The 23,303-nt window shown below is 51.0% G+C and overlaps 1 protein-coding gene across 2 annotated transcripts in view; it reads left to right on the top strand.

The window, feature by feature from the left end:
• LOC149360560 (sushi, von Willebrand factor type A, EGF and pentraxin domain-containing protein 1-like) overlaps window positions 1-23,303 on the top strand; it is a 149,403-nt gene that overhangs the window by 56,486 nt on the left and 69,614 nt on the right. For both annotated transcript variants that reach the window (XM_089569321.1, XM_089569322.1), the window contains exons 3-7: window positions 4,845-4,957; window positions 5,887-6,060; window positions 15,303-15,476; window positions 21,247-21,420; window positions 22,462-22,526. In XM_089569321.1, coding sequence (XP_089425447.1) covers window positions 4,845-4,957; window positions 5,887-6,060; window positions 15,303-15,476; window positions 21,247-21,420; window positions 22,462-22,526 — 700 coding nt within the window. The remainder of the gene's footprint in view (window positions 1-4,844; window positions 4,958-5,886; window positions 6,061-15,302; window positions 15,477-21,246; window positions 21,421-22,461; window positions 22,527-23,303) is intronic.

Here is a 23,303-nt window from a genome sequence, read left to right as displayed (position 1 = left end):
GGTACCCCGAGGGCTGCGGCCGAACAACACACCGCGATTGCCCCCGGAGCACCGGTCCGGCTTTTACCAGCCTGTGCCGGCCACATACGAGAGAACTTTCGGCCCAGTCCTTCGTATGGTGACTACTTGCTGGCGCAGCCTGCTCCCGGTCCCTCTCTTGTGTGTTACCGCTGTGGTCAACCCGGACACATCTCCCGATTTTGTCCCCGCCGACAACCATCCCGTTACGGCTCCTCGACCTATCCTCGGCGTCCGGATTACCAACCCGGTCCTTCTCGATACCCGTCCTGCCCGCCTGATTCCGGCAATTCATGGCGGCACAAATGCGGAATCATTCGCCGGCATCTGATAGAAGTGTGACGCCGCCTCCAGCTTTCCGAACACGTCGATCTCCATCACCCCGACGCCGCTCCTCCTCGCCTCCGCCGGGAAACTAGTCGCCGCGACCGATGGGGGTGAGGTCGCTGGAAGTCTGCCGCCGGAAGTGATACCCCTGCCTGTAGTTATGTTACAGAACAAAGTACATGTGCTAGTGGATGGTGTACCTGTGATGGCTTTAGTGGATACCGGTGCTACTGTTTCGGTTATGAGTGCTGCGTTTAAGTGCCTCCTCGGAAGAAAAGTTTTGTTTCGATGGGACAAAAATGTAAAGTTTTGTGGCGTGAGTGGTGAACCGTTGCCAGCAGTTGGAGTGTGTAGTGTTAAGGTTTCTTTGGGTGGTGAAGTCTTCAGCACGGAAATGGTGGTGCTCAGCCGGTCGACGCACGATGTTATTATTGGCCTAGACTTTTTGCAGATGTATGGCGCTAACGTCGACTGTCACACAGGTGAGCTCAACGTCGGCAAATGTTCCACCACTGATCTTCTAGAAGGTTCGTGCAGTGGAGAGAGAGTGTTTTGTGTTGCCCGAGATACTGTCGTGCCTCCTTCTTCGGCTGTGTGCGTACCGGTTTCCTGCCCCGATACCGCTCTCGACGTGTTTGATGCGGCTGTGGAACCGAACCACTTGAACTGCATGAAGAAGAACATCTTGGTTCCTCATGCCATGGTTTCCGTCATCAACAGAAGAACTGAACTGTGGACAGTGAACAGTTCGACGGAATATGTTGTTCTGCCTGAAGGCCTGAAGCTTGCGCCATGCAGCCAATACACGCCGGTATCCGTCGCCTTGGTTACCAACGCCTTGGGCGCAGCAGCACCACAGTTTTACGACGAGTCGCAGTTGCTCCGAATGATCGACAACTCGCTTTCCACGCATGAGCGCCGTGCACTGTTGATCATCCTCCAGCGATACTCCACTGTGTTTGACTTTTTGCAGCCCGGCGGCCCATATTGCATCCCCTCGGCTCGAACCCTGCACAGGGTTGACACTGGTACGTCCCATCCGATCCGCCAAAAGCCCTACCGCGTGTCACCGTCTGAACGCAAGGTTATCAATGACCAAGTGCAGGAGATGCTATCCAAAGGCGTCATACAAGAGTCCTGAAGTCCCTGGGCTGCTCCAGTAATTCTTGTTCGGAAGAAAGATGGATCATGGCGTTTTTGCGTGGATTACCGTCGCCTGAATGCCGTCATGAGAAAAGATGTATACCCCCTACCTCGAATCGACGATGCCATAGACTGTCTTTTTTCAGCGTCCTACTTCTCTTCTATTGATCTTCGGTCGGGGTATTGGCAAATCCCAATGCATCCCGCGGACAAAGAAAAAACAGCTTTTATTACGCCTGATGGCCTTTATGAGTTTAATGTGATGCCATTTGGCCTTTGCAATGCGCCCGCCACCTTCGAGAGATTTATGGACACTATACTCCGCGGTTTGAAATGGGAAATATGCAGTGCTACCTCGACGACGTTGTCATTTTCGGAAAGACGTTCAGTGAGCACAACGACCGTTTAGCTCTCGTCCTCGACTGTATGCGCCAAGCTGGCCTTGTGCTTAACTCTAAAAAGTGCCACTTTGGTGTGCGTCAAGCGTTAGTGCTTGGACACCTCGTTGATAAAGACGGCGTCAGGCCTGATCCAGCCAAGACTGCAGCTGTCGAGTCGTTCAAGCCACCGCAGTCTGTCAAAGAGCTGCGGAGCTTCTGGGGCTTATGCTCTTACTTTCGCCGCTTTATTCATCGCTTTGCGGATGTAGCTTACCCTCTGACAGGTCTACTTCAGAAAGATGTGGCTTTCGAGTGGACACCTGAGTGCGACTCCGCCTTTCGCCAACTCAAATTCCTTTTGACGTCTCACCCTGTACTTCGCCACTTCGATCCCTCCGCTCCCTCAGAGATTCACACCGACGCCAGCGGTGTTGGCCTCGGCGCTGTTCTCGTCCAGCGATGCGGCAACAAAGAGCACGTTGTAGCGTATGCGAGTCGCTCGCTCAGCAAGCCGGAGCGCAATTATACAGTCACTGAGCAAGAATGCTTAGCCGTCGTCTTCGCCACGCAGCGTTTCCGTTTCTATCTGTACGGACGCCCGTTCACCATCGTCACCGACCATCATGCCCTCTGCTGGCTTGTTAACCTTCGTGACCCGTGCGGACGCCTTGCACGGTGGGCTCTCCGGCTACAAGAGTTCGACTACACAGTAGTCTACAAGAGTGGTCGCCGTCACGCTGACGCGGACTGTCTTTCGAGGCTGCCCCTTCCTGAGTCGGAGTCTAACATCGATACGTTGGACCAGTGCATCGCGTCAGTGTCACCTGTTTTTCCTAATGTCGCAACGTTCAAAGCGGAACAGCAGAAAGAGGACACATGACACCTACAGTCTCTCCTTGCGGAGGCTGAAGACCCTTCCAACGTCAGCCACTTTTGTGTGCGAGATGGTCTTTTGTGGAAGAAAAACTATTCTTCTACGGGCCAGCACTTTCTGCTGGTAGTTCCGAAGAGCCTGTACTCCTCTGTCTTGCAGGCCACGCACGATGACCCTACATCTGGACATCTTGGTTCGGCACGGACGCTGCACCGTACCCAGGCGCGCTTCTATTGGCCGAAAATGCGGACCACGACTGAGCGGTACGTCGCCAGCTGCACTCAGTGTCAACGATACAAGCGACCTACTAGCCTTGCATCTGGTCAGCTTCACCCTGTGACACCGTCTGCAGCGCCGTTTGAGCAAGTGGGCATAGATCTGCTGGGCCCGTTTCCAAAGTCCTATCATGGGAACCGCTGGATAGTGGTTTGCGTTGATTACCTTACCCGGTATTGTGAAAAGGCAGCTCTACCCTCGGCTACAGCGTATCATGTGTCCTCTTTTCTGCTCCGATTCATAGTTCTCCGTCATGGACCTCCAAAAGTTATCATCAGTGACCGTGGTCGGCAGTTCACCGCTGACATCGTGGAGCAGCTTCTCCGTTCCTGCGCATCGCATTTTCGCCATTCCTCGCCTTACCATCCCCAGACGAATGGGCTCACTGAGCGCACGAACCGCACGCTCACTAACATGCTGTCAATGTATGTTGATTCAAGGCACAAGAACTGGGATAGCGTCCTGCCGTTCATCACGTATGCGTTCAATACCGCGCGCCATGAGACTACTGGCTACAGCCCCTTCTTTTTACTCTATGCACGCCCCCCACGCTACACCCTGGACACCATACTACCATTTTCTGACGAGCTTCATGAAGATCCCTCTATCGCTGAGACACTCTGTCTCGCTGAAGAAGCCCGGCGCCTTGCTCGCCTTCGTGTTCTCGCCTCCCAAGATCGGTCAAATGCGCGCTACGATGCCCACCGCCGTCGCGTTACTTACAGCGCCGGTGATTTAGTCTTGTTGTGGCGGCCTATCAGAAAGAGAGGGTTGTCTCAGAAGCTGCTGTGCCACTACGATGGACCCTACGTCATTATTGACCAAATTAGCGAGCTCAATTACCGCATAGCTCGTCTCACGGCAAGCGGCCGTCGTTCAGCGCGAACCGAAGTCACTCACGTTGCCCGGCTGAAGCCCTACCATTCGCGCGGCGCTTTTTAACTCGCCCAGCGGGCTTCGGCTGCGTAGGGGGAAGTGTGACGCCCATGAAAAGGGAATACCCATTCTGCGTGGTCGCGTTACTCGATAAGCCGAAGATGAGGAGAACGAAGTTAGTGGCGTCTCGTGCTCGGCAAGCGGACCCAGCTGTTTTTCGATCCTCCGTCCCGGTCTTAATAAACCATATATGTAAAATAAACCTTCTGTACAGTTTCCTCGATAACGAGGTCCGACATCATCATTCGGAGCAGGGACCTCCGGGGCTGAACGAGTCAGTCTTCTCCAGGACCCCTCCGTTCTCAACAGTACATTCTCTACCATCACGATTACGGATAATTATGCTTTCCTGCTGCGAGCTTCGCGAACACTCACTTTCCCAAGGTCCGGTTGACCCAAGTTCACGGAAAGTTAATTCAACCCATCTGTTAAGCATCGTCGCTCCTCATGCTTGCAGCTAGAGCGGCAATATCCTGTTGACCGCACATCAAGCTGTCAACGCACGCCGCTGCAGACATGAAAGCCTCGCACTGTGACGCTGGTCCGCCTCACCGCAAGCATGTGCACACAGGATGCGACCTAACGGAACCGTCCCTGAAGGGGGTTTGACGTTTCCCGTAATCCTCCGCTATCCGGAGCCCCCCTGATCCCGCTGGGTTGACTGACCCACTTCTGTGCGGTTGTGCGGAGGGCCCAAGAGAAAGAAAGTAATGGGCATTCCACTAACGCGAACCAGCTGCGGCAAAACAAGGTACAGCACCGCGAACTTCACTAGGTGGCTTTTCAATATTACGCCTTGAAGTCCTCCTAGAATGCATTTTCAATGTCCCAGTCACCTGCACCATCCCCCACTCTGTCATAAGGGCAAGCTTCCCGGCTATGTTTTGCAGGTACCGTTGTGGGCCCGGATTCTATCCGAACGGGATCGATACGTGGAATGCAACATGTCTCAAGAAAGAAGACGGGTCGCTATACTGGGATATCGGCCAACACGACTGCAGACGTGAGTGCATTTTTTTGTAATGCTTTAGCATCAGAAGGGTTTAGTGCAAGAGCAACTGGCGAGCGCCCTCTGTAAGCAGCCAGTGGCATGAGGCTGACCTGCCGTGTTAGACAGGTGGCAACCTGATCAGCAGGCTACGAACGAACTTAGCATGCTACCTGTACGAATTTTGTACACTACCACGGATATACCGAACCAAAGTACGTCATCTCGGATATAACGAAATTTTGTGTCTGAACCTCGAATGTAGCGACCTGATTGTATTGAACTCGTATGTAAACAGCCTAGGGGTACCACTTTTATACAACCAAAGAAAAGGGATTTTTTCCCCTATTTTAGCCCTAAATAAACTGAAATTTGCCTGTATCTACGTACTATGCATTCTATCGACACAGACCACTTTCAATTGAAATGGAGCTTTTGTAAGCTAGAAAAGACAGATTTCGCATGTAAACTGTGTCAGCAATTCCCACAGACTATGCTAGGCCGTTATAACATCAGAATGCCGAAAAACAGTCCTTGGTGTAGACGGGACGAATCTGAATACAATGTGCAAAGCCATATACGCATATTTTGCTGCCGGTCAGACTTAACGTACGCAGAAACAACCGGAGAAATTTTTATTAGGAAAAATAATCTCATGAAGATCTGCTCAGTGTGCTTTTAACGCAACTACCTCTTTCGCTCCATCGGAAACTTCGAACGGGGCGTACTAGGACAGAAACTTCACATCAATGTGCGACGCGTTTTTCTGCCTCGTTACCTGCTTGGTTGGAAAGTGCATGGTACAGTGAATGCCAGAATACTTGAACAATGCAGTACGCTATTGAATTTAAAGCCGGTAAATGGTTGGCGTGTGTGTGTTTAACGAGGCTCGCAACAAGTGCGTTAGGATAGAACTCGATCGCATGACTTTTTGCCACCTGCAGCGGTTTCCTGTGGCCATCCGGGTGACGTCCAGAATGGCATCCTGTTGAACTCTGAGTTCGTGTACGAATCCCGCGTGCGCTACCAGTGCAACAGGGGCTACCGGATGGTGGGAGAGGCCTTTCTCGACTGCCAGTTCGACGCCCAGTGGAATAAACCGAAGCCCAAATGCCACAGTGAGTGCGCACCTGGGGCAAAGGCCCTCTTCGCGTTCATTCGCTTCAGTGGGAGACAGTGCTGGATTTCACGGCGGACTACCGCAGTCGCAATAAATGCATATTCTGCGCAACTTCCACATCGGTTGTCAGTAATAGCTGACAGTTCTGACCGGTTAGAGAGGCGGGAGTTGTTAGAAAAGTAGGTGACGTTTTACGAACTTTTACATTCAGGACATTTTTAATACTTGCGAGAGAAACCACATTTCAACATCGGCAACAGGAGGCGATTCCTCCCGTGGCGGTGCTAATTAGGATGCCTAAGATGTTAGCATTTTGATAGCAATGTTTGGCGATCAATCAAAATATGACTTCTAGCGACAAGGAAGAATAATTCAGCTACAACTGCTCGAGAAAGCGAGTGCATTTTGAAAACTGTATAAGTAGATGACCTATCACTCTTCTAACACAACCTGGGCAGCACTACCTGTTCGCAGAACTCAATTTCCAAAGTTGCCCATGAAGCCTTTGCTCTGGTCATGATTAGAGTGGTAAATTAGCAAGGAACGCTGTACGTCCTCGTAGCACCGCAATCGGGTGTAGACTTCACTGCGCAAGACGAATTTTCAGTGGTCAAATTGACCTGATGCGGGATTTCGTGCTCAACTAAAACAGCAGAGCAGCTTTTTCGAGCGTGAGACGCGAAATACAAAAGAGATGTGAGATTGGCAGAAGCTGGGCATCGCATGTTGCCATATGTTTCGGAAACGCCAGCGCTGCAAAGCTCTAGTGTTAGTAATGAGCCCGATGCGAGAAGGCATTGTAAACGCCGAGTAATTATTTGGGCTGCTGACCAATTTCGAGCGATTACCAATGCTATAAAGGTAATTATGGAAGTGGGAAAGATAAATGTCCATATTTCGGGGCTATAGACTTAACAGAAAACAACGCAGTTTTTTACGGCCACTCTGCATGCAGCAAAACGTTCTGTTAAATACAAAAGGTGTATATATTAAGGACTGCAGCAAGCGCTGCTGAGTAAGACGATATTCTTCTTTTTCCAATTAGGAGTTGAACGGCGATGGCCATGTCATGGCTGCTCTTTAGGCGATTCGATCCCCAGCATGGATGCCTGCATGGGGACAAACATTTATGCAATGGTACAGTTTCCTGGCCACTTTTCACTGATGGCGTTGTGGCTGCTTCAAGCATTGCATTCGCACATAACCCGTTGCATCTACTGTCTCTCTGGGATTGGGTGATTCGAGATCAGGATGTCACTTAATAATCTGGAAGACGAAGTGGGTTTGACACCGGAGCAGGGGTACCCTCGACAGACCGGTGGTCGCGGTGAAAAACTTTATTTATGAAGGCCTAACAAAAACGAAAATTATGCAGTAGAATTGCGGTGGGCTTCGGACAGCTGATTGCGGCGTCCAGCCCGTGCCTAGTCACGACGTCCTCTGCCCAGGTCAACAGCCGAAGTTGGAGGTTCGGCTCGGTGCCGGACAAAGCAGCCTCCCACTGCCGCGGACTGTTTAGGTGCCAAGAGGCAGGGGCAAGTGCGCTGGGCAGGAGAATAGGACATGAGCGTAGTCGGCTTTTGGGCTGTCACATAAGCGGAAGGCCAGCGAGTACGCTCCGGCGTGGATTAGGGCAAGACGTGCGGGGATGAGAAAGGTGTGCGCCTGAAGGCAGCGCCACAAGCGTTGGTGTTCCTGGGAAAGGGTTTTCTACGAGGATGCAAAGTGAGACGAGAGAAGAGGTAGTGCAAAGTATTATCATGTTACGTGAGGACCGCGTCGCGCGTGTCCATTCCCGGTGGGTGCGAGCTTGCTCGGTCGGTCGAATCGCGAGCGATATAATTAGCCGCCTCATTGCCAGGATGGGCCACGTGAGCTGACACCCAGATGATTTGGTTGGGGCGAGAGGGGACGGTGTCCGAACGTAAGATGTCGATGGCCGGGGTGCAACCCGTCCAACCGCATAGTTGTAGACCGCAGGCTTGGAGTGATTGAAAATGTATTCCGCAGAGTTCTGCGTAACGGCAAGCGTAATAGCTCCCTCCTCGGCGTCTACAGAGCTCGAAGTGTAGACGGAGGCTGTAAGAGTGGATTGGAGAGAGCTGTCACTGACGCCAAAGGCGTGGGCTGGGTAGCGGCTGTACGTGGCGGCATCCACATAGGCAACGGCAGGTTACCGACCGTACTCACGCCAGAGCGCGGAGGCTCGTGCTGCTCTGCGGGAGGGATGGTGTTCAGGATTCATATTCTTATACAGGGGATGAACGGTTAGGTGGGTGGAAACTTGGGAAGGGATGGGCAGTGAGGTGGGAAAGGGGTTAAAAGGGGAGAGCTTAAGGGTGGAGAGAAGTTCCCGACCGGGCGGGTGCGGGGAGAGACGGAGGAGCTGGCCATACGGTGGGCCTCCGTCAGCTCCGTAAGGTAGCTGTGGACGCCCATGGACAATAGCCGAGCCGTCAAGGTAGATGTGGCAAGAGATAGGGCCGACTTATGCGCCTGGGGAGTGAGGCAGTTGACTTTGTCCTCCTCGGTGTGAGAAAGGAAGAGATAAGGCAGAGAACACATGAAGAGGCTCAGAACAAAGGCCTGGGCCAAGCAGCGAGGGCCAAGTCGAGTGATGAGGGTGGTGTGTTTCCCATTATACTGAACAGTCCAAGGATGCAGATGGTAGAGACAAGAGGAATGGGTGTGCCGCCCAGGTAGACGGTGAGAGGAGAAAGCGACATGCCCCCCCCCCCCCCCCCCCCGAGGCAGAAGCAGCAACAGCTTCGATTAGGTTTGGTTTGGTTTATGGGGTTTAACGTCCCAAAGCGACTAAGGCTATGAGAGACGCCGTAGTGGAGGGCTCCGGAAATTCGACCACCTGGGGTTCTTTAACGTGCACTGACATCGCACAGTACACGGGCCTCTAGAGTTTCTCCTCCAAAGAAATTCTAGCCGCCGCGGCCGGGATCGAACCCGCGTCTTTTGGGTCAGCAGCCGAGCACCATAACCGCTGAGCCACCGCGCCGGCGCTTCGATTAGGACGGGGAGCAGCTCAACCCGATAGCCCGGGCGTGTCACCACCGCGTCTACGCCCGCCTGGATAGTGGTCTCCATATCGCCATGAGTGCCGGCGGTCACTCAGCGGTTGATGTCATCGGCATTGAAAGCATGAGATAGAGAGGGATTAGTGCGCAGAGCACGTGCCAGCGGGAAAAGGGTTATGTTGAAAAGAAGCGTGGACAAGACAGAACCTTGAGGGTACCCTTGTTGCCAAGGGAGAAAGAATGAGAAGAAAGTGGGCCGTATGATATTTCGGCGGTGCGGCGGGCTAGCAAAGCGGTGATGTAAGCATGGACACGCGGTCTGACGTGTAGGGAGGAGAGAGCGTCCAGATTTGCAGTGTGATGTACTTACATTGTCGAATACTTTGCTAAGGTCCATCGTCAGGATAGCTCGGGTGCGTTTGTGTTGGGAGGGCTGTAGGACATCCTCGGAAAGTTGGAGCATGACATCCTTGGCGGACAAATGGGGACGAAAGCCGAACATGGAGTCCGGAAACATCTCGTGGTTATCCATATAAGTCTGCAGGCGGGCCAGGATGACGTGCCAGAACAGCTTGCAGAGACAACGTGAGAGAGATGGGGCGGAGGTGTTCTAGTGTGATAGGTTTGCCGGGTTTGGGAATGAAAGAGACACGTGCATGTGTCCACAAGGAGGGAAGAGTGACAGCCTGCCAATGTGTATTGATAAGGTTTGTAAGGGCTTCGATGCAGGTGGTATCTAGGTTTCGGATTGCTTTGTTAGTGATGCGGTCAGCCCCCCCCCCCCCCCCCCGCCTCCAGGGCGAGTTGGTGCGGAGCTTGCGTAGCGCTGCACGAAGCTCGCCCAGGGAGATATCCGCATCACGATCGGAGTTGGGGGAGAAGGAGTAGGTGGGAAGAGAAGTAGGGGTGTCGGTGCAGAGGTAGCGGTTCTTAAGGGCCAGCAAGCAGTCAGAATCACAGAGTGGGGAGGAGTGAAAGAGGTGGGAGGTATCCATGCGCTGGGAGGCTTTGATGCGCGTTGCGTCTAGCAGCAGCCTGAGTAGCGACTTCGTGTCGCGGAGGCCCAGGTTGCCGGCCATGTAATCACAGGTCTGTCCCCACTGTTGCCGAAGAAGAGAGGAACAGTGCTTTCCTATATCCGACGCGAGCTGGGCCAAATGGAGGCGCAGGCAGCGATTGTGTTTCTGGGCCTGCCAGCGGTGGTGGACAGCGTGACAAGCTTTCCAAAGGTGCTGCAAACGGCTCTTTGCCATGGTGGAGAGTGGTGCTGCAGGGAATGTGGATGTGGCAGTGCGGACATCCGCCAATAGGGTCTCAGTCCAGGCCAGGAGATCCGTGATAGGACAAGAAGAGGAAGTAGAGACGAGTGGAGCGAAAGCGGCCCCAGTCAACAATCTGGGTCAGACGAGCAAGAGGAGCGAGCAGGAGAGAGGAGAGGGAAAGTAGTGCAGAGGACGTAGTGATCACTACCGAGGGAGAGCCCTACATTAATCCATGCGGGATCGGTAGCATTTTTGTTGAGGGTAAGGTCTGGATTTTGTCTCGTTGTCATTAAGGACAGAAATGCATTCGTTTTGGATTAAAGTCTAAGGTGAATGGCCCCTGCGAGTGCTCTAGGAGTAGCCTTAGCTGTTGTGGGGTGCATTGAAGTCTCCCAGAACGAGCAAGGCGTTGCGGCCAGCGCTGGCGAGCCCTCTGCGGAGGATTAGGAGGAGAGGGGATGGAGGGTCTTTGGGGGGTGCTGTACACATTGAGAACGAAGATGCTTGCCTCTGTGCGACGGCTGGGAAGGATTTCAAGAAGGAGATGGGAAATATCCGAAACGTACAGCTGGTGCAGTACGGAAGTAAGGTTGCGTTGCACCAGCGTTGTAACGCTTGGTTGGGCCTGCGAAAGAGGATGGGATGAGGCGTAGTCGCTCAGCTTCACGGGAGCTAGGGGTTCCAGGAGTGCTAGGACGCAAGGGAAAGTGTCAAGAGGGGTGTTCTGGAGGTGGAGCTGCAGGGTGTTCTGCTTGCCGTGGAACCCCTCACAGTTCCACTGATAGAGATTAAGGTGCTTGGGTTGTCTGGCCTTGATGGATGGCGAGGTCCTCAGACGGAGTTAGAGTAAATGCAGGGATAGGTGGGGCCGGTAGCGAGAGGTGCGCGAGGGTGGCCTCACTCGCACTCTGGCGGTGTTCTAGAGCCACAATCCTAGTGTCTAGGGTGGTGAGGTGAGATTCAATGGCGGCCACGAGGGTGTCCATACTGGCGACGCGCTCCTTAAGTGGCGCGAAGCGTGCCATGATGCGCTGCATAAACGCCTCCAAGAAAGAGGCTTTGTGGCGGATGACGTCACTCTCGGGCGCGACGGCGTCGGAGGAGGCGGATGGGCGTTTGTGCAGGTGGGAGACGAGGCCTGTGATGACGCAGCCTAGGGTTCCGTGTCCATCGGCTCCTCAGTTGGTGCCGTCGGAGGCGGTGGTTGTAGGGGTACGGCAGCAGATGCAGAAGTAGGAGGAGGATGAGTGGAGGAGGACAGACGCGCTAGAGCCGCCTACAGCTGACGCGACAGCTCCTACATTTGCAGCTGCTGAACAGCAATCGTGGCCTCGAGGGCCGCAATTTTGGGGTCCGGTGTGTGGTGCTGCGATTTCCTGGCAGTGGACGCCTCGGATTTGGATAGAGGCGGCTGCTAGACCGGGCACCACGGCAGGCAGAGCGCGGCGGAAATTTGGGCGAGTTGGAGGCAGAGCGCTGACGGGGGCGGGAAATCCGGGAGTTATTGAGGATGGGCGCGGTTGGAGTCGCTGTTGGGGGAGTATGGGGCTTGGAGGTGGCTGGGGCTGACGACGGGCTGTTCCGGTCGAAACGGTACCTGCACAAGCGCGAGCCCGCGATTTGGGCTCCCTTGCACAGGATGCAGCAGGGCACGCAGGTCGGGGGTTCGACTATCTTGTGGGCCTGGCCTCAGCGTTGGCAGCGGGCAGACTTGGGCTTCGTACAGACGTCCGCGCGGTGGCCTGGAGCCCAGCAGTTCGTGCAGGCCGCAGCTTTAGGACGGAACTGGTGGCAACGGTAGGCCCCGAGATTGATTTAGACTGATTTAGAGCGCCCCGTCTTACGCGCGTCGGCGATAGCGCAGGGGGTGTTGACATTCATTGATTGCAGGTCTTGGACTATTTAATCCTGAGGTTAGGAGTCGACGGCGTTCTGCATGATGCCGCGGAGGGTGTTGTCGAGAGCGGCTATGTAGGCACGCAGAGGGTAAGAATTGGGATCGAAGTGGAGTGCACAGAATCGGAGGTAGAGACGAGCGTGCGGCACAGATGGTGTGCTGACAGTGAGGCTGTCATTGTACCGATTGATCCGTAGACGGTCGGCGGTGCGATCGTGGTGTAGTCGATGTTGTCGAGGGAATAGAGGACTTGAAGCATGGCTCCATCGATGGTAGTGCGGAGGTAAAGCTCCCCCCCCCCCCTTCCCTGTATGAAGACGCTTTTTAAGTCCTCCGCTGCGGGGCGAGGAAGGGGAGGATGATGACGTAGAGTAGCAGTATCGGAGGTGTGTGGTGGACGGTGGAGGAGGGGTCGTGGAGGCGTTCGAGGAAGGTGGTAGTGAGACGCTGGGCTGGTTGCCGCGGCTGCACAGTGTGCCTTCACGGCACGTACCTAGCGTGAGTCGGCTGCACACTCGGCGGGAGATAGAGATGCCTTCAACTTGGGAGGCCATGTTTGCGAACGGCAGCGGCGCTGGCGGCGAAGCCGGGCTGCGATGGCCGCAGGTGTGGCGAAGACTGCAACAGTGCGTCGCAGGCTAGGCTTAGCGCGTCGGCGGCGTGGAGCAGCAGAAAATGGATTAAATAGTGAAAAGTGGATGTAATCGGGCTCCGAAGGTGTCAAACGGATCCTCACACCTTTACGGATGCAATGGTGACGTGTCGCAAAAAAGGATGAAGAAATCTGTTGTTATGAAGTCAAAAAGTGTGGAGCCCATGCGACGCACATGCGTTGAGCTCCGCGTGCGAGTAGCGTCCTGATCGGCAGACAGGCACTCATGGCTACATTCTGTTCGAGAGCATAGCCCAACGTGCATCTATGGAAAAGGGAGAGAAGCGGACGCACAGCGCTGTAAGCTCCTCGCTGACGTATATTCAAAACGCCTGGAAGCATCACTGACCTCTCCAAGAATGTGCAATGAACCCCATACGATGAGCGGGTTTCAAAAGAATCCTTACTGCTATTGTTGGGAACCATGCTGTGCAACAAATTTTAGAGTGTCACCCAATGTTTTATTGTACTTGCCGGCTTTCTTGTTATTTGAGTGGGCAGTTTTCATAACCAGTGACTTTTTCTGTATAGCTAGGATCCAGAGTCTCATTATTTACACTTCTGTTATCATTCAGAAGGAATTCTTGTGACTGGCGAGTTTTCATCACATATCGTCAACATAAGCACGTGCAAAATCTATACACCGAGCATTGTGCCAGGCCTCGGTGCACCTGCAGGCATGCTTTATTTTTCTCAGAGGAACAAAGAAAGCTGCAACAGGGCGAAAAGCTGAGCTAGTTGGTAAAGATTCATTATGAAAAATCCAGGCGCTAACAAACAACGACACAGAGGGGACGCAGCGCTTACTCGCAACTACAAGAATTTTTATTCAGAAGCTTCTATATATGCAACAACAACCAAACCACACCCAGAGTAATCGCACGCCACATTCCGACCGATGTGCAGGAAAAGATTAACTTCCGATTTTCAATCGCTCTTTCAGAAAACTTATCTCTCTACTAGACAAGGCAACCAAAGGGTCACTAACACATTTATGCCCCGTTTCGGCGATTTGATGGCCTTCAACTATCTCCCGCGTAACACGGTCTCGTTGACGAAAAAGAGCACACGTTTTGGAAAAGATGGGAGAACATTTCTTCTTGCGCTTGCTGCCGTTACGACAATGAAGAATAATATTATTTGAAGGGTCACCTTTTTCCATATCTCCGGCATGATCCATCAACCGCACATTCAAACATCGACCACTCTGGCCTAAGTACACTTTTGCGCACGACAGGGGGACTTTGTACTCTTGTAATCTTTTTACTTGTAATCTTTATACTATGTAATCTTTTCCTGCACATCGGTCGGCATGTGGCGCGCGATTATTCTGGGCTTGTTTTGGTTTTTGTTTGATCCACGCTAACTTTAGTGTCCACGCTAACTTTAGCCAAGCATTAAAAAATAAACTAATTGAGGTAGGCCAGGTAAATCACTACATACATCTACCAACCGGCTTGCGCATCATAGGCAATTTTTTGTTTTGCAATTAATCAATTAACAATTAAGATAAATTTTCTAAACGCGTAAATATTGACTTTAGACAGCAAATCTGAATAGCAAAGTTGGAGAGCACCTTCAGAAACCCCCATTTCATTTGTTTGCGATAAAGAAAACCTCCCGTGTGTCTTTTCACCAAGCTCCAAAGCAAGCCCGCGAAATCCAAAAAAAATATCACGTGACTAGCGCATTCGCGCGCCCCGATTGTGCTGCTCTCAAACGTGGCTTGAGTGAACGAAATCAGCTGCTGGCAAGGCGCGACGACCTCAATGCGTCAGCAGGCCGATATGTCAACGGTGGTTGCCGCCCCCGCGCGAGCCAGTCTGCAAGCGTGACGGTGCAAGTTGCAGCGAACGCGCCGGGCATTGTACGCTATGACATGGCCAAAGGTGCCAAACACAAATGCGGCGAGTTTTATTCGCCACTGAGAGGCAGATAAGATAGGCAAGTATTTTCTTTATCTTCTTTTGCCTCTCAGTGGGGAATAAAACTCGCCGAATTTGTGTTTGTCACCTTTGGCCGCGTAGAGTAAAGTGAAATAACCATTGCCACTTTCAGCCAATGTGATGTAACAAAAAGAAAGAGCATCAAATAAATAGCATTAAAGGGGAAAGGAACACCCTAAAAGCGTATTCCGCTTACGTAGTTAATCGTGTAAGACAATCTGAGCGTCTATCATTTTTTTTTTTGTTAGGTACGCGACCTCAAACCAAATGGCAGAGATGTACTAAAACCGCGTAATTTTAGATGATTTAATGCACATAATTCTGCTGGGCCGTTCCATCGTGTGTGCCTCAGTGTGAGCATGAGAAGTGCCTTATTTTATTTTTTTCTGCGAGTGAAATGTGTGTCTCATTACTGCTACATTCATTCTCAACCGATCTGCATTCTCTGCCGCAGTCGTGGAGTGCGGTACCTTGGAGGACATCTGGAACGGCTCTGTGAGCCTTTCGGGAACCGCTTTTGGCTCGAAGGCCGAGTTCTCGTGCAACCACGGCTTCAAGCTGGTCGGCAACAGCACACGCACCTGTGGCGCCGACGGTCAATGGACCGACGAATCTCCGCACTGTAAATGTGAGTGTGCAGTCTCATCGGTGAAATAGAATCTTGCTCTAAGTTCACGCAGCCGCTTTTTGAAGAAATCAGTTAAAATTCTCCTTTTGAGCTGCCGGGACGACGATTATTTCTGTACTAGGGATCGTAAACATGAATACCTAGACATACCCATGAAAGACGCGGCTAAGCATTACCTAGGTGAGGAGTGAGTAACAGGACGGCCGGATGAAGGGACAAAAACCTTACAGACAATTCTATGATACCGCTGGATTAGCATATTACTAGAATGAGTGCTGCGCCCTGTTGCGTTGCCGTGCATAGAGACAATCGTAGGCGGTAGGTTTCGCGGGGAAGTAAGTTGCCACCGCTTTCTGCAGGAGTTATCCACACGGGAGCTCCCATAGTAGGGAACAACTTCTGTCGAGACTGATTTATTCGTGCATTGTTTCATGCAAGTTGGCATGCATAACATAGATAACCTATCCTCATACTTTGGGTGCCATGAATGCTGCTCACTGTGTTCGTGGCCATGAAAGCAATGTTCGAATAGAAGGCGTGTATGCTCTCCACTGCCATCCAGGAGGGAATTAAGCTGTATTGTTATCTACGTGAGGTGTCGGTGCGCACACGGAGAAAGAAACTTGTGCGATCGTGGTTAAGTGAACATTGACGCACTTAATGCAGTACTCAGTCAACCAAAGGACCAGCTTGAATGCATTTTGCTAGCGTATTCTAGCGAGACGCCATACAGAGCAATCAGCGTCCGTCCTGCGTGTGTCACTTCCTCCGCCTGCGCCTCATCGAAATGGGCTGGAAAAAGTCATTCAAGCTACAGGAACCAGCTAGCCCATCTTGCTACCTCAAAAAATAAGCAAGGCTGGATTTTCCGTAAGGCTACTGGACGATAGATTGTTTTCACGCAATCAAGCAGATGAGAGATTCGCGCCTGTAACCAAAGAAGACAAAGATATGAGCATAACATTACTAGGGCCTTTCGTTTTCGGGTTTGATTTTTTTTTCGACAATTCAGGGGTAAAAATAGGTTGACTTTATTTAGATCAAACTACGCTATAGATCAGGGTTTTCAGCAAAAATTTCCATAACTCGAATTTTTTTCTTCTTTTTTTTTTGGAGCAAAACACAAATTACTGGAAGCGCTTGTTATTGTGCGGAGCACAAAATGCCCTAATTCTTGCTCAATATTTGGAAAACATGGAAATGATAGGTGTCGCATAGAAGCATTCCTCATCAAATCAGGCTTTTTTCATTTATTACATTTATATTGCCACGTAAACTTTCAACATTACACGCAGCACTTCGCGTACATGCTTCACCTGCCTACCTTGTACACTGCGAAAACAATCAACAGTCACCGCAGAGGCTGTATCACTAAACACCACAGGTGTTTCATGTTGTGTTTAGTGGCGCATACGCAACTAAGGCTACCATGGGCCAAGCTCGAGCTGTCACATCACACCACATCCCAGAGGCAAGAACCTTAGGGCAGGAAGTTGTTAGCGTGGATAGTGACTGATACATAATACCACACTTAAGATCGTTACGTGCTGTGAACGCGAAAGCATCTTTTACCTGGAGGCCTTTACTATAAAGGCCTTCAACCTAAAGGCTTTTGTCACCGCCAGTGTCGTTATGACTCTCATAATTAGTATTGTGACGAAGACGAAGCTGGCAGTGGCGCGGGATGGAGCGCTCGCGCTAGGCCAGCGGCCATTAAAATCACCTCTTTTCAATGGTTCACCACGTCTCATTCTTCGGCTGGCCGCCACGTTACATTTGGTGTGAGGTGCTGGGGTCCCTTCATCGCCATCCTGGTCACGGAGCTTCGGCGTCCTGGGCCTGCCGTGGACGTCGGCCGTGAGTACCTGGTCAGCGCCGCACGGCCGTGCCCCAGCCCGCCCGACCTGAACCGACCTCGACGCTCACCCCAGCCCCGTCCCCCGCCCGGACCACACTACACGACGACCCAAGACCCGACGGACCCAAGACCCCACCGACCCAAGACCCCACTGACCCAATCGTGAAAACACCGTCCCCCTGCCTCTGCCATTCGGTGCGTCCAGAGACCTCGGCCGTCAGCTCCTGGCACCCTACGGCCCGGCTGCTTCGTGGACCAGGACTCATTCTCTCATCTTTCTCATCGTGGCGGCCAGTACTGCACCATCTTCTACATACTGTTCTACCCCCCACTGAAGACCATCGCCATTTCGCCGTCTATTCGTCACCGATCGGGACGATCGCTCGGAGGCCCCGGGTAGTGTGACGAAGACGAAGCTGGCAGTGGCGCGGGACGGAGCGCTAGCGCTAGGCCAGCGGCCATTAAAATCATCTCTTTTCCATGGTTCACCACGTCTCATTCTTCGGCTGGCCGCCACGTTACAGTATTAACATCCTTTATCATTCCAAAACAACTACTATCATTACAATAACTACTTATGTCCTTCTAATGTCTTTCTTTCACTGACTATGGTCACCCATTGCTATCTTATGACCTACTCCTTATGTCCTGTGAGACCATGGTGACGTCACTGTGGTTTTCGTACCAATGCTGCTGCACAACAACGCCCGGGTTCGTCGCCAATGGGCAGTACAATGCTTTCTTCGCTCTTTCGCTACCGTGCATTAGTCCATCGTTCGCTTATGAACGATTCAAATCGCCCGCGAAAAAAAGTTCATTTCGGAGCGTCGTGGACGCGCTCCACCATCTAGTTTGCGAGCTGAGCAACTGCTTTTTCGATTGCAGGCTTGATGTCAGTGTTTTGACATGATTGTGAGCCGTGAAAAATACAACTGAACGGCCGCAGCAGCGTCAGCCGGAGAAAGTGGCGACCCCATCGCGGCGTGCTCCTCGAAAACGAAAGCTGACACCGAGCACGTCGGCGGGTTTCGGTTTCGTTTTCTGTGACGAAAGCATCGGTTATTAGTCGGGAAACAATGTACAAACATTAGATTTCGGTTTTGACCGCGAGGCTTCGCCTGAGGCGCCTGGAACGCCAGCGCGTACTTGCATGTAAGTTCTGTTTTCGTTCGCTGTGTGTTTTCTGTGGTGAATGCGGTTTCCAGTTGATGTCAGTGGTTTACTTTTGTGCTGCAAGGTCTTCACAACGTATGGCGAAGGCAGTTTGTCAAATGCTCAAGGTCGCGTCGCGTTTTTCAGCCAACACGACAGCCAGGTGTCCATATTGTCACGTAGCAGTTGGTACAGGTAGCGCCGGGTCTAGACGGCAGAGGGGCGCCATCACCCAGAAGATGCGACAGCACACCGAGACGGCCAGGGTGGAACGTCCAGTTTTGTCTTCTTCAGCCGCGAACAGCGTGGAGCACGAGCTGCGTGCCGAACAGCCGCCGAGCGGCTATTGTTGTAGACCCGGCAATATCGGCACATCGCTGCGGAGCGGCGTTCTAATATTTGCTCGACCTCTCGACTTTTTTTTATGCTGTTCACAGTGTAAGTGATAAAGACCGTGAGCGAAAATACAAATAAGTAAGCATGGATACAGATCTTGGACAGGCAAACATACGCTCATGGGAAGATGTGAATCCGTTGCACATGCTGAAGTTCATTTGAATCATGATATGCATTGGAATTGTTGACCTGCCGCGACTATACCTCTGTGGAAATATAGCAATAATCTAGTCTGGCCTTCTGCCATCAAAAATAATTTCCCAAAATTGGTTTTTAGCGCTTTTCTTGTTTGTTTTTTTGCGCGTAACGGACCCAGATGACAGTGGTGCAGCATCTATTGGCAAGACTTGGAAAGTGTCCTGGCTTTTGAACCACACCGACAAAGCTTACTTCATTCATGCTGATGTTTTAGAGCTTGCCTAAAATGCCAAAGTTTATTATCTGGCTTTCAGGGAGCAGCTCATCCAACAAATCTTCGGGTATGATGAGCGACCGCATGGTACCCATTCCCGTAGTATCCGTGCTGGTCTCGCTGCACTCGTTGCAGTTTTGAAGGTCGTGAGCACAAAAACAAACACTACCGTAGTTGTCGCAGCACCGACAACAATAACACATCAAGGAACGCGACGCCAATGTGTCTGTGAGCGAAGCCCCAATGCAGGAGACAGCGCCCAATATAACGCGAGTGGCGAAAGTTAACGTCACACGCGCTATCCTCGTGTCAGGAACTCATAGATTCAGTAGCAATCAAACGCACAAGTGGCAAAACGCAAAAGGCTATATTTCAACAGTGCCATTTACAGGACTAGAATACGCGTTGACAAAGCCGCACATATTGCTCGCGCCCTCGCAGAGTCGAGCACACAGTCCTTCTCGTCTCTCTCCCGTCCACAATGTCGGCGTCCGGATTTCCCTCAGGAGGGCGCTTGAAAGCACCAAAAAAGACAACCATACACAGAATGAACCCACAAACTCACACAGAGGCGTGCATGTGTGCAGGAGCTCACTTTCCAAGAAGCGCCGGATTCCTCTCGAGCCCGCGCATCGGCTCTCGATCGAAAACCCGGCTGCGGAACCGAAAAACCTCGCTGTCCGACTAAAGAACACAAAGGGGTTACCCGCAATACGGTCTCAAAACGGAGGAAAGTCCTCCCTCCCCCCCCCCCCCCCCGCACACACACAGAGAGAAACAAATATATATAGAAACCAAAAAGACGCTTGCTCATAAGGAGCGGCAGTCACGGAAAGATACGTATATAAATGTAAAAGGCACTCGCTTGGACTCGAAGCCGACGAGAGCCAGCGAGCGCAGAACCATTGCTCCTGCACGGTCAAGACAGCTTGCAGCTTTTCGCTACGATGGTGCCTCTACCAAGGGTAGGAATTCCTGAATGCTGGACTAAGAGCAGAATACGACAAGGAGCACTATGGGAGGCCCTTTTGGCAGATACTATGCGACTGTGATTGCCCCAAGTTTGAGAAAGCATGCGCTTCATATAAAAGCAAAAGTACACAAGGGGAATCGGAAAGAGCTGAGTCGCTAAACATAAGACATGAAAGTTGTTGTGTGCGACCACACAGACTGCTTAGCTAATCAGTAAAACGTTAGGTTATCAAGTAGAACTTTTTTCTGGGCTAATTGGTTCATTGTGAGATGAGTGAAAACAGCGCGAAAAAAGCGAAAGAAGGCGAAACGAAGAAGGCACAGCGCTCTTTCCTGTCCTTTCTTCGTTTCGGCTTTTTTCGGCTTCGTTCGCTTCTTTCGCCCTGTTTTCGATCATGTCAAACCGTTAGATTGTCTGGCGAATGGAAAGGCAACTGAATGACCACAGACGCTTGATTTTATTTTCCTCTGTATTTACTGCTGATGTTTGATTCACTTTTCTTGAATACTAGTACATACATTTCATCCAATTGCCATGGACGCTTAAATGCTAGTTGTTCGGTGTTCCTGCCCATTGTCCTCCTACTTTGTTTTTTGCTCTGCACTAAACGGGATCTCAAAATGCATTTTAACTCACTCTGACATTTTTACTCTGCAAGATGACCTAATGACTGACGCAGCTAAGAAATGAGCAATTTTGCTCAAGTTTTTTCACCTTTATTGCTTGCTCGCAATTTTAGCACCGCTAATTATCGTATAATATTTTTGTTTGGTATGCGGTCTTAGCTCGAACATCCGATGAAAAGAAATTAGCACACTGTTTTATGATGCGGCAGACATAATTGGGCTAGAACGTTTCATGTGTGAGTTACTGTGATATTGTGGCAGTTTTTGTGTGACCCCCTCTTTTTTTTGGAACTGAAATATCAAGCTGCTCCAAAATTTTTGGATTAGCACTCAGCCGATGTTCTCTGGCGCAGTCGTGGATTGCGGCAACCCGGAAGGCATCGCTAACGGTGCTCTGCAGTTTTCGGAAACTGTGCTGGGGTCGAAGGCCAGATTCTCGTGCATCCGAGGTTTCACGCTGGTCGGCAACAGCACACGCACCTGCGGGGACGACGGTAGATGGTCCGGTGAATCTCCGTATTGCGAATGTAAGTGTGGTCCCTGATCGGTGCGGACGCCCAAGAAGCTAATTTCAAAATTACGCAGTGGATCTTTCAACAGATATGTTAAAACCAGTTCTTTTGAGGCGCCAGAAGGCTGATGTTTTCAGTGCTTGGCATTGTACAATATGCAGACCTCAGGTTAGCTTCGACCGCTTATCTTCTGTGCTTGATTTTGCGCAAGAACGGTGCTGTAGGAGTTAGCACTGATGCTTCAAAGCAACATCTGATATGTAGCGCTTTCAGACAGTGCCACTCGAAAGGGTGTCGATTTTCATAGACAAAAAGCGGCTTCTTATCAGGATAGTTGAGTCCCCAAACGCTTCCGGCTGATGAATCTCTGGTAGTGTAGGCGGCGTAGTTGCATTGACGCTGGTACAGGCGGATACAACTCAGGCCCCTCTTTTTCCTGAGTTTGAGCAGAATTACAAGGTTCAAGCACTGTAGCTCTTTAAGAATACTGGCACTTTTTCAGTTATGGCAAATGCAATAAATCTTGTGTCACTGTTGCAGTCATATTTATGATGCAGAGGAGAAACATTTTTTGTTTTTCAGAACCCTGACTCTTGCATTTTTCCACTTTTTCATTCCTCTTCTTTTGTCCCTTATAAATGAGTCGCCCTGGGATGTCAAAACCTACAAACCATTCTTCTTTTGCTGCAGCCTAATATTCTTTTTGTGAGACGGAAACGGCTCCGCGTGCCAACTGTATTAATTTTAAAGGCGGTAAATAGTAGCACTGAGTTTGACGTCGTATGGGTAGAATCGCTGAGCGCACCTTCGATTGCTGTCATCCCGCATAATTACAATAGAAGTAAGGCCTTTGTTGGGTAGCATTTCAAAACTGTGTTATTGAGGGTGAACAGAACAAATAAAACGTTTTTTTTATATTTATTATGATCCACTACCAAAGTAGTCAGTGGATAAATCTCTTTGATAACTGCACATGCGTTGACGAAACACTCGAGCGATAGAATGATTTTGTGTGGAAAAAGCAAAGATACTAATGTTCCCCTTCTTGCATTCCAGCCAAGTGTGTCATACGCCTTGGGCCTGGATTTCAAGTGCTACGCAACACGTCTTACGGATCACAGGTGCGGGTAAACAATGTTTTCGCTTGCTGTTTTGGTTCTCATAGTCACCTTGATTAACGGGAGCTAAACTTAAGATAAGCCCTCAGATTACATGTCCGTATCAGCTATCAGTTTCTTGCCATGCTTTGTTTTCCTGAGCCGTTCATCCTAACGTGGCAGCCTCTTTTCTTTTTTTGTTTCTCATACTAAGCAATGTGTCTAAAAGTGGGTAAAAAAGTGGTCGTGCATTTGATAGAATAGGCATGCGCCAGCGGTGGTACGGTTCTGACATCGGACCACCCTAGCAGACGTGGTGCTTATATCTCCACGAGTGATAGTTCCGAACGTAAAGACTACTGCTGCGTAAAAGTGTGGATAACTAGCATCGTACGAAGCACTAGAGAGGCACCCAAGAGGAGCAACCAATGTGCGTGTCCCCTGTGAGCTGGCCCCTCTCGGCTGCCTTCTTTTTGGCCTCTTTATCAATCAAAGACACTATGTACCGTATGCATCCATTTTATTTGAGTGGTGAGCGCCAAATGCCTTTATATCTGATTGGCCCTGCGATTGAAGAGTAGAAAATATACTGTTGAAAGCAGCAGTTTTGAGTGTCAATGCATTGAGTACGAATATTATAATCATAAAATCACGATAGCAGAGGTCCCAAATGGGTAATAAGTGAGTAATTACTCATTGAAGTCCACCCGAGCGCAGCCATACGGCTACAAAGGAAAGCTATACAGCTTTCTCAGAAACTTCGTAGTTAAAGAAAAATTCGTCCTGGTCCGGGGATCGAAC

Source organism: Amblyomma mixtum, chromosome 2 (assembly GCF_055824585.1).
Source record: "Amblyomma mixtum isolate Tamu chromosome 2, ASM5582458v1, whole genome shotgun sequence".
Lineage (NCBI taxonomy): Eukaryota > Metazoa > Arthropoda > Arachnida > Ixodida > Ixodidae > Amblyomma > Amblyomma mixtum.
This window is presented reverse-complemented; position numbering and strand designations above follow the sequence as displayed.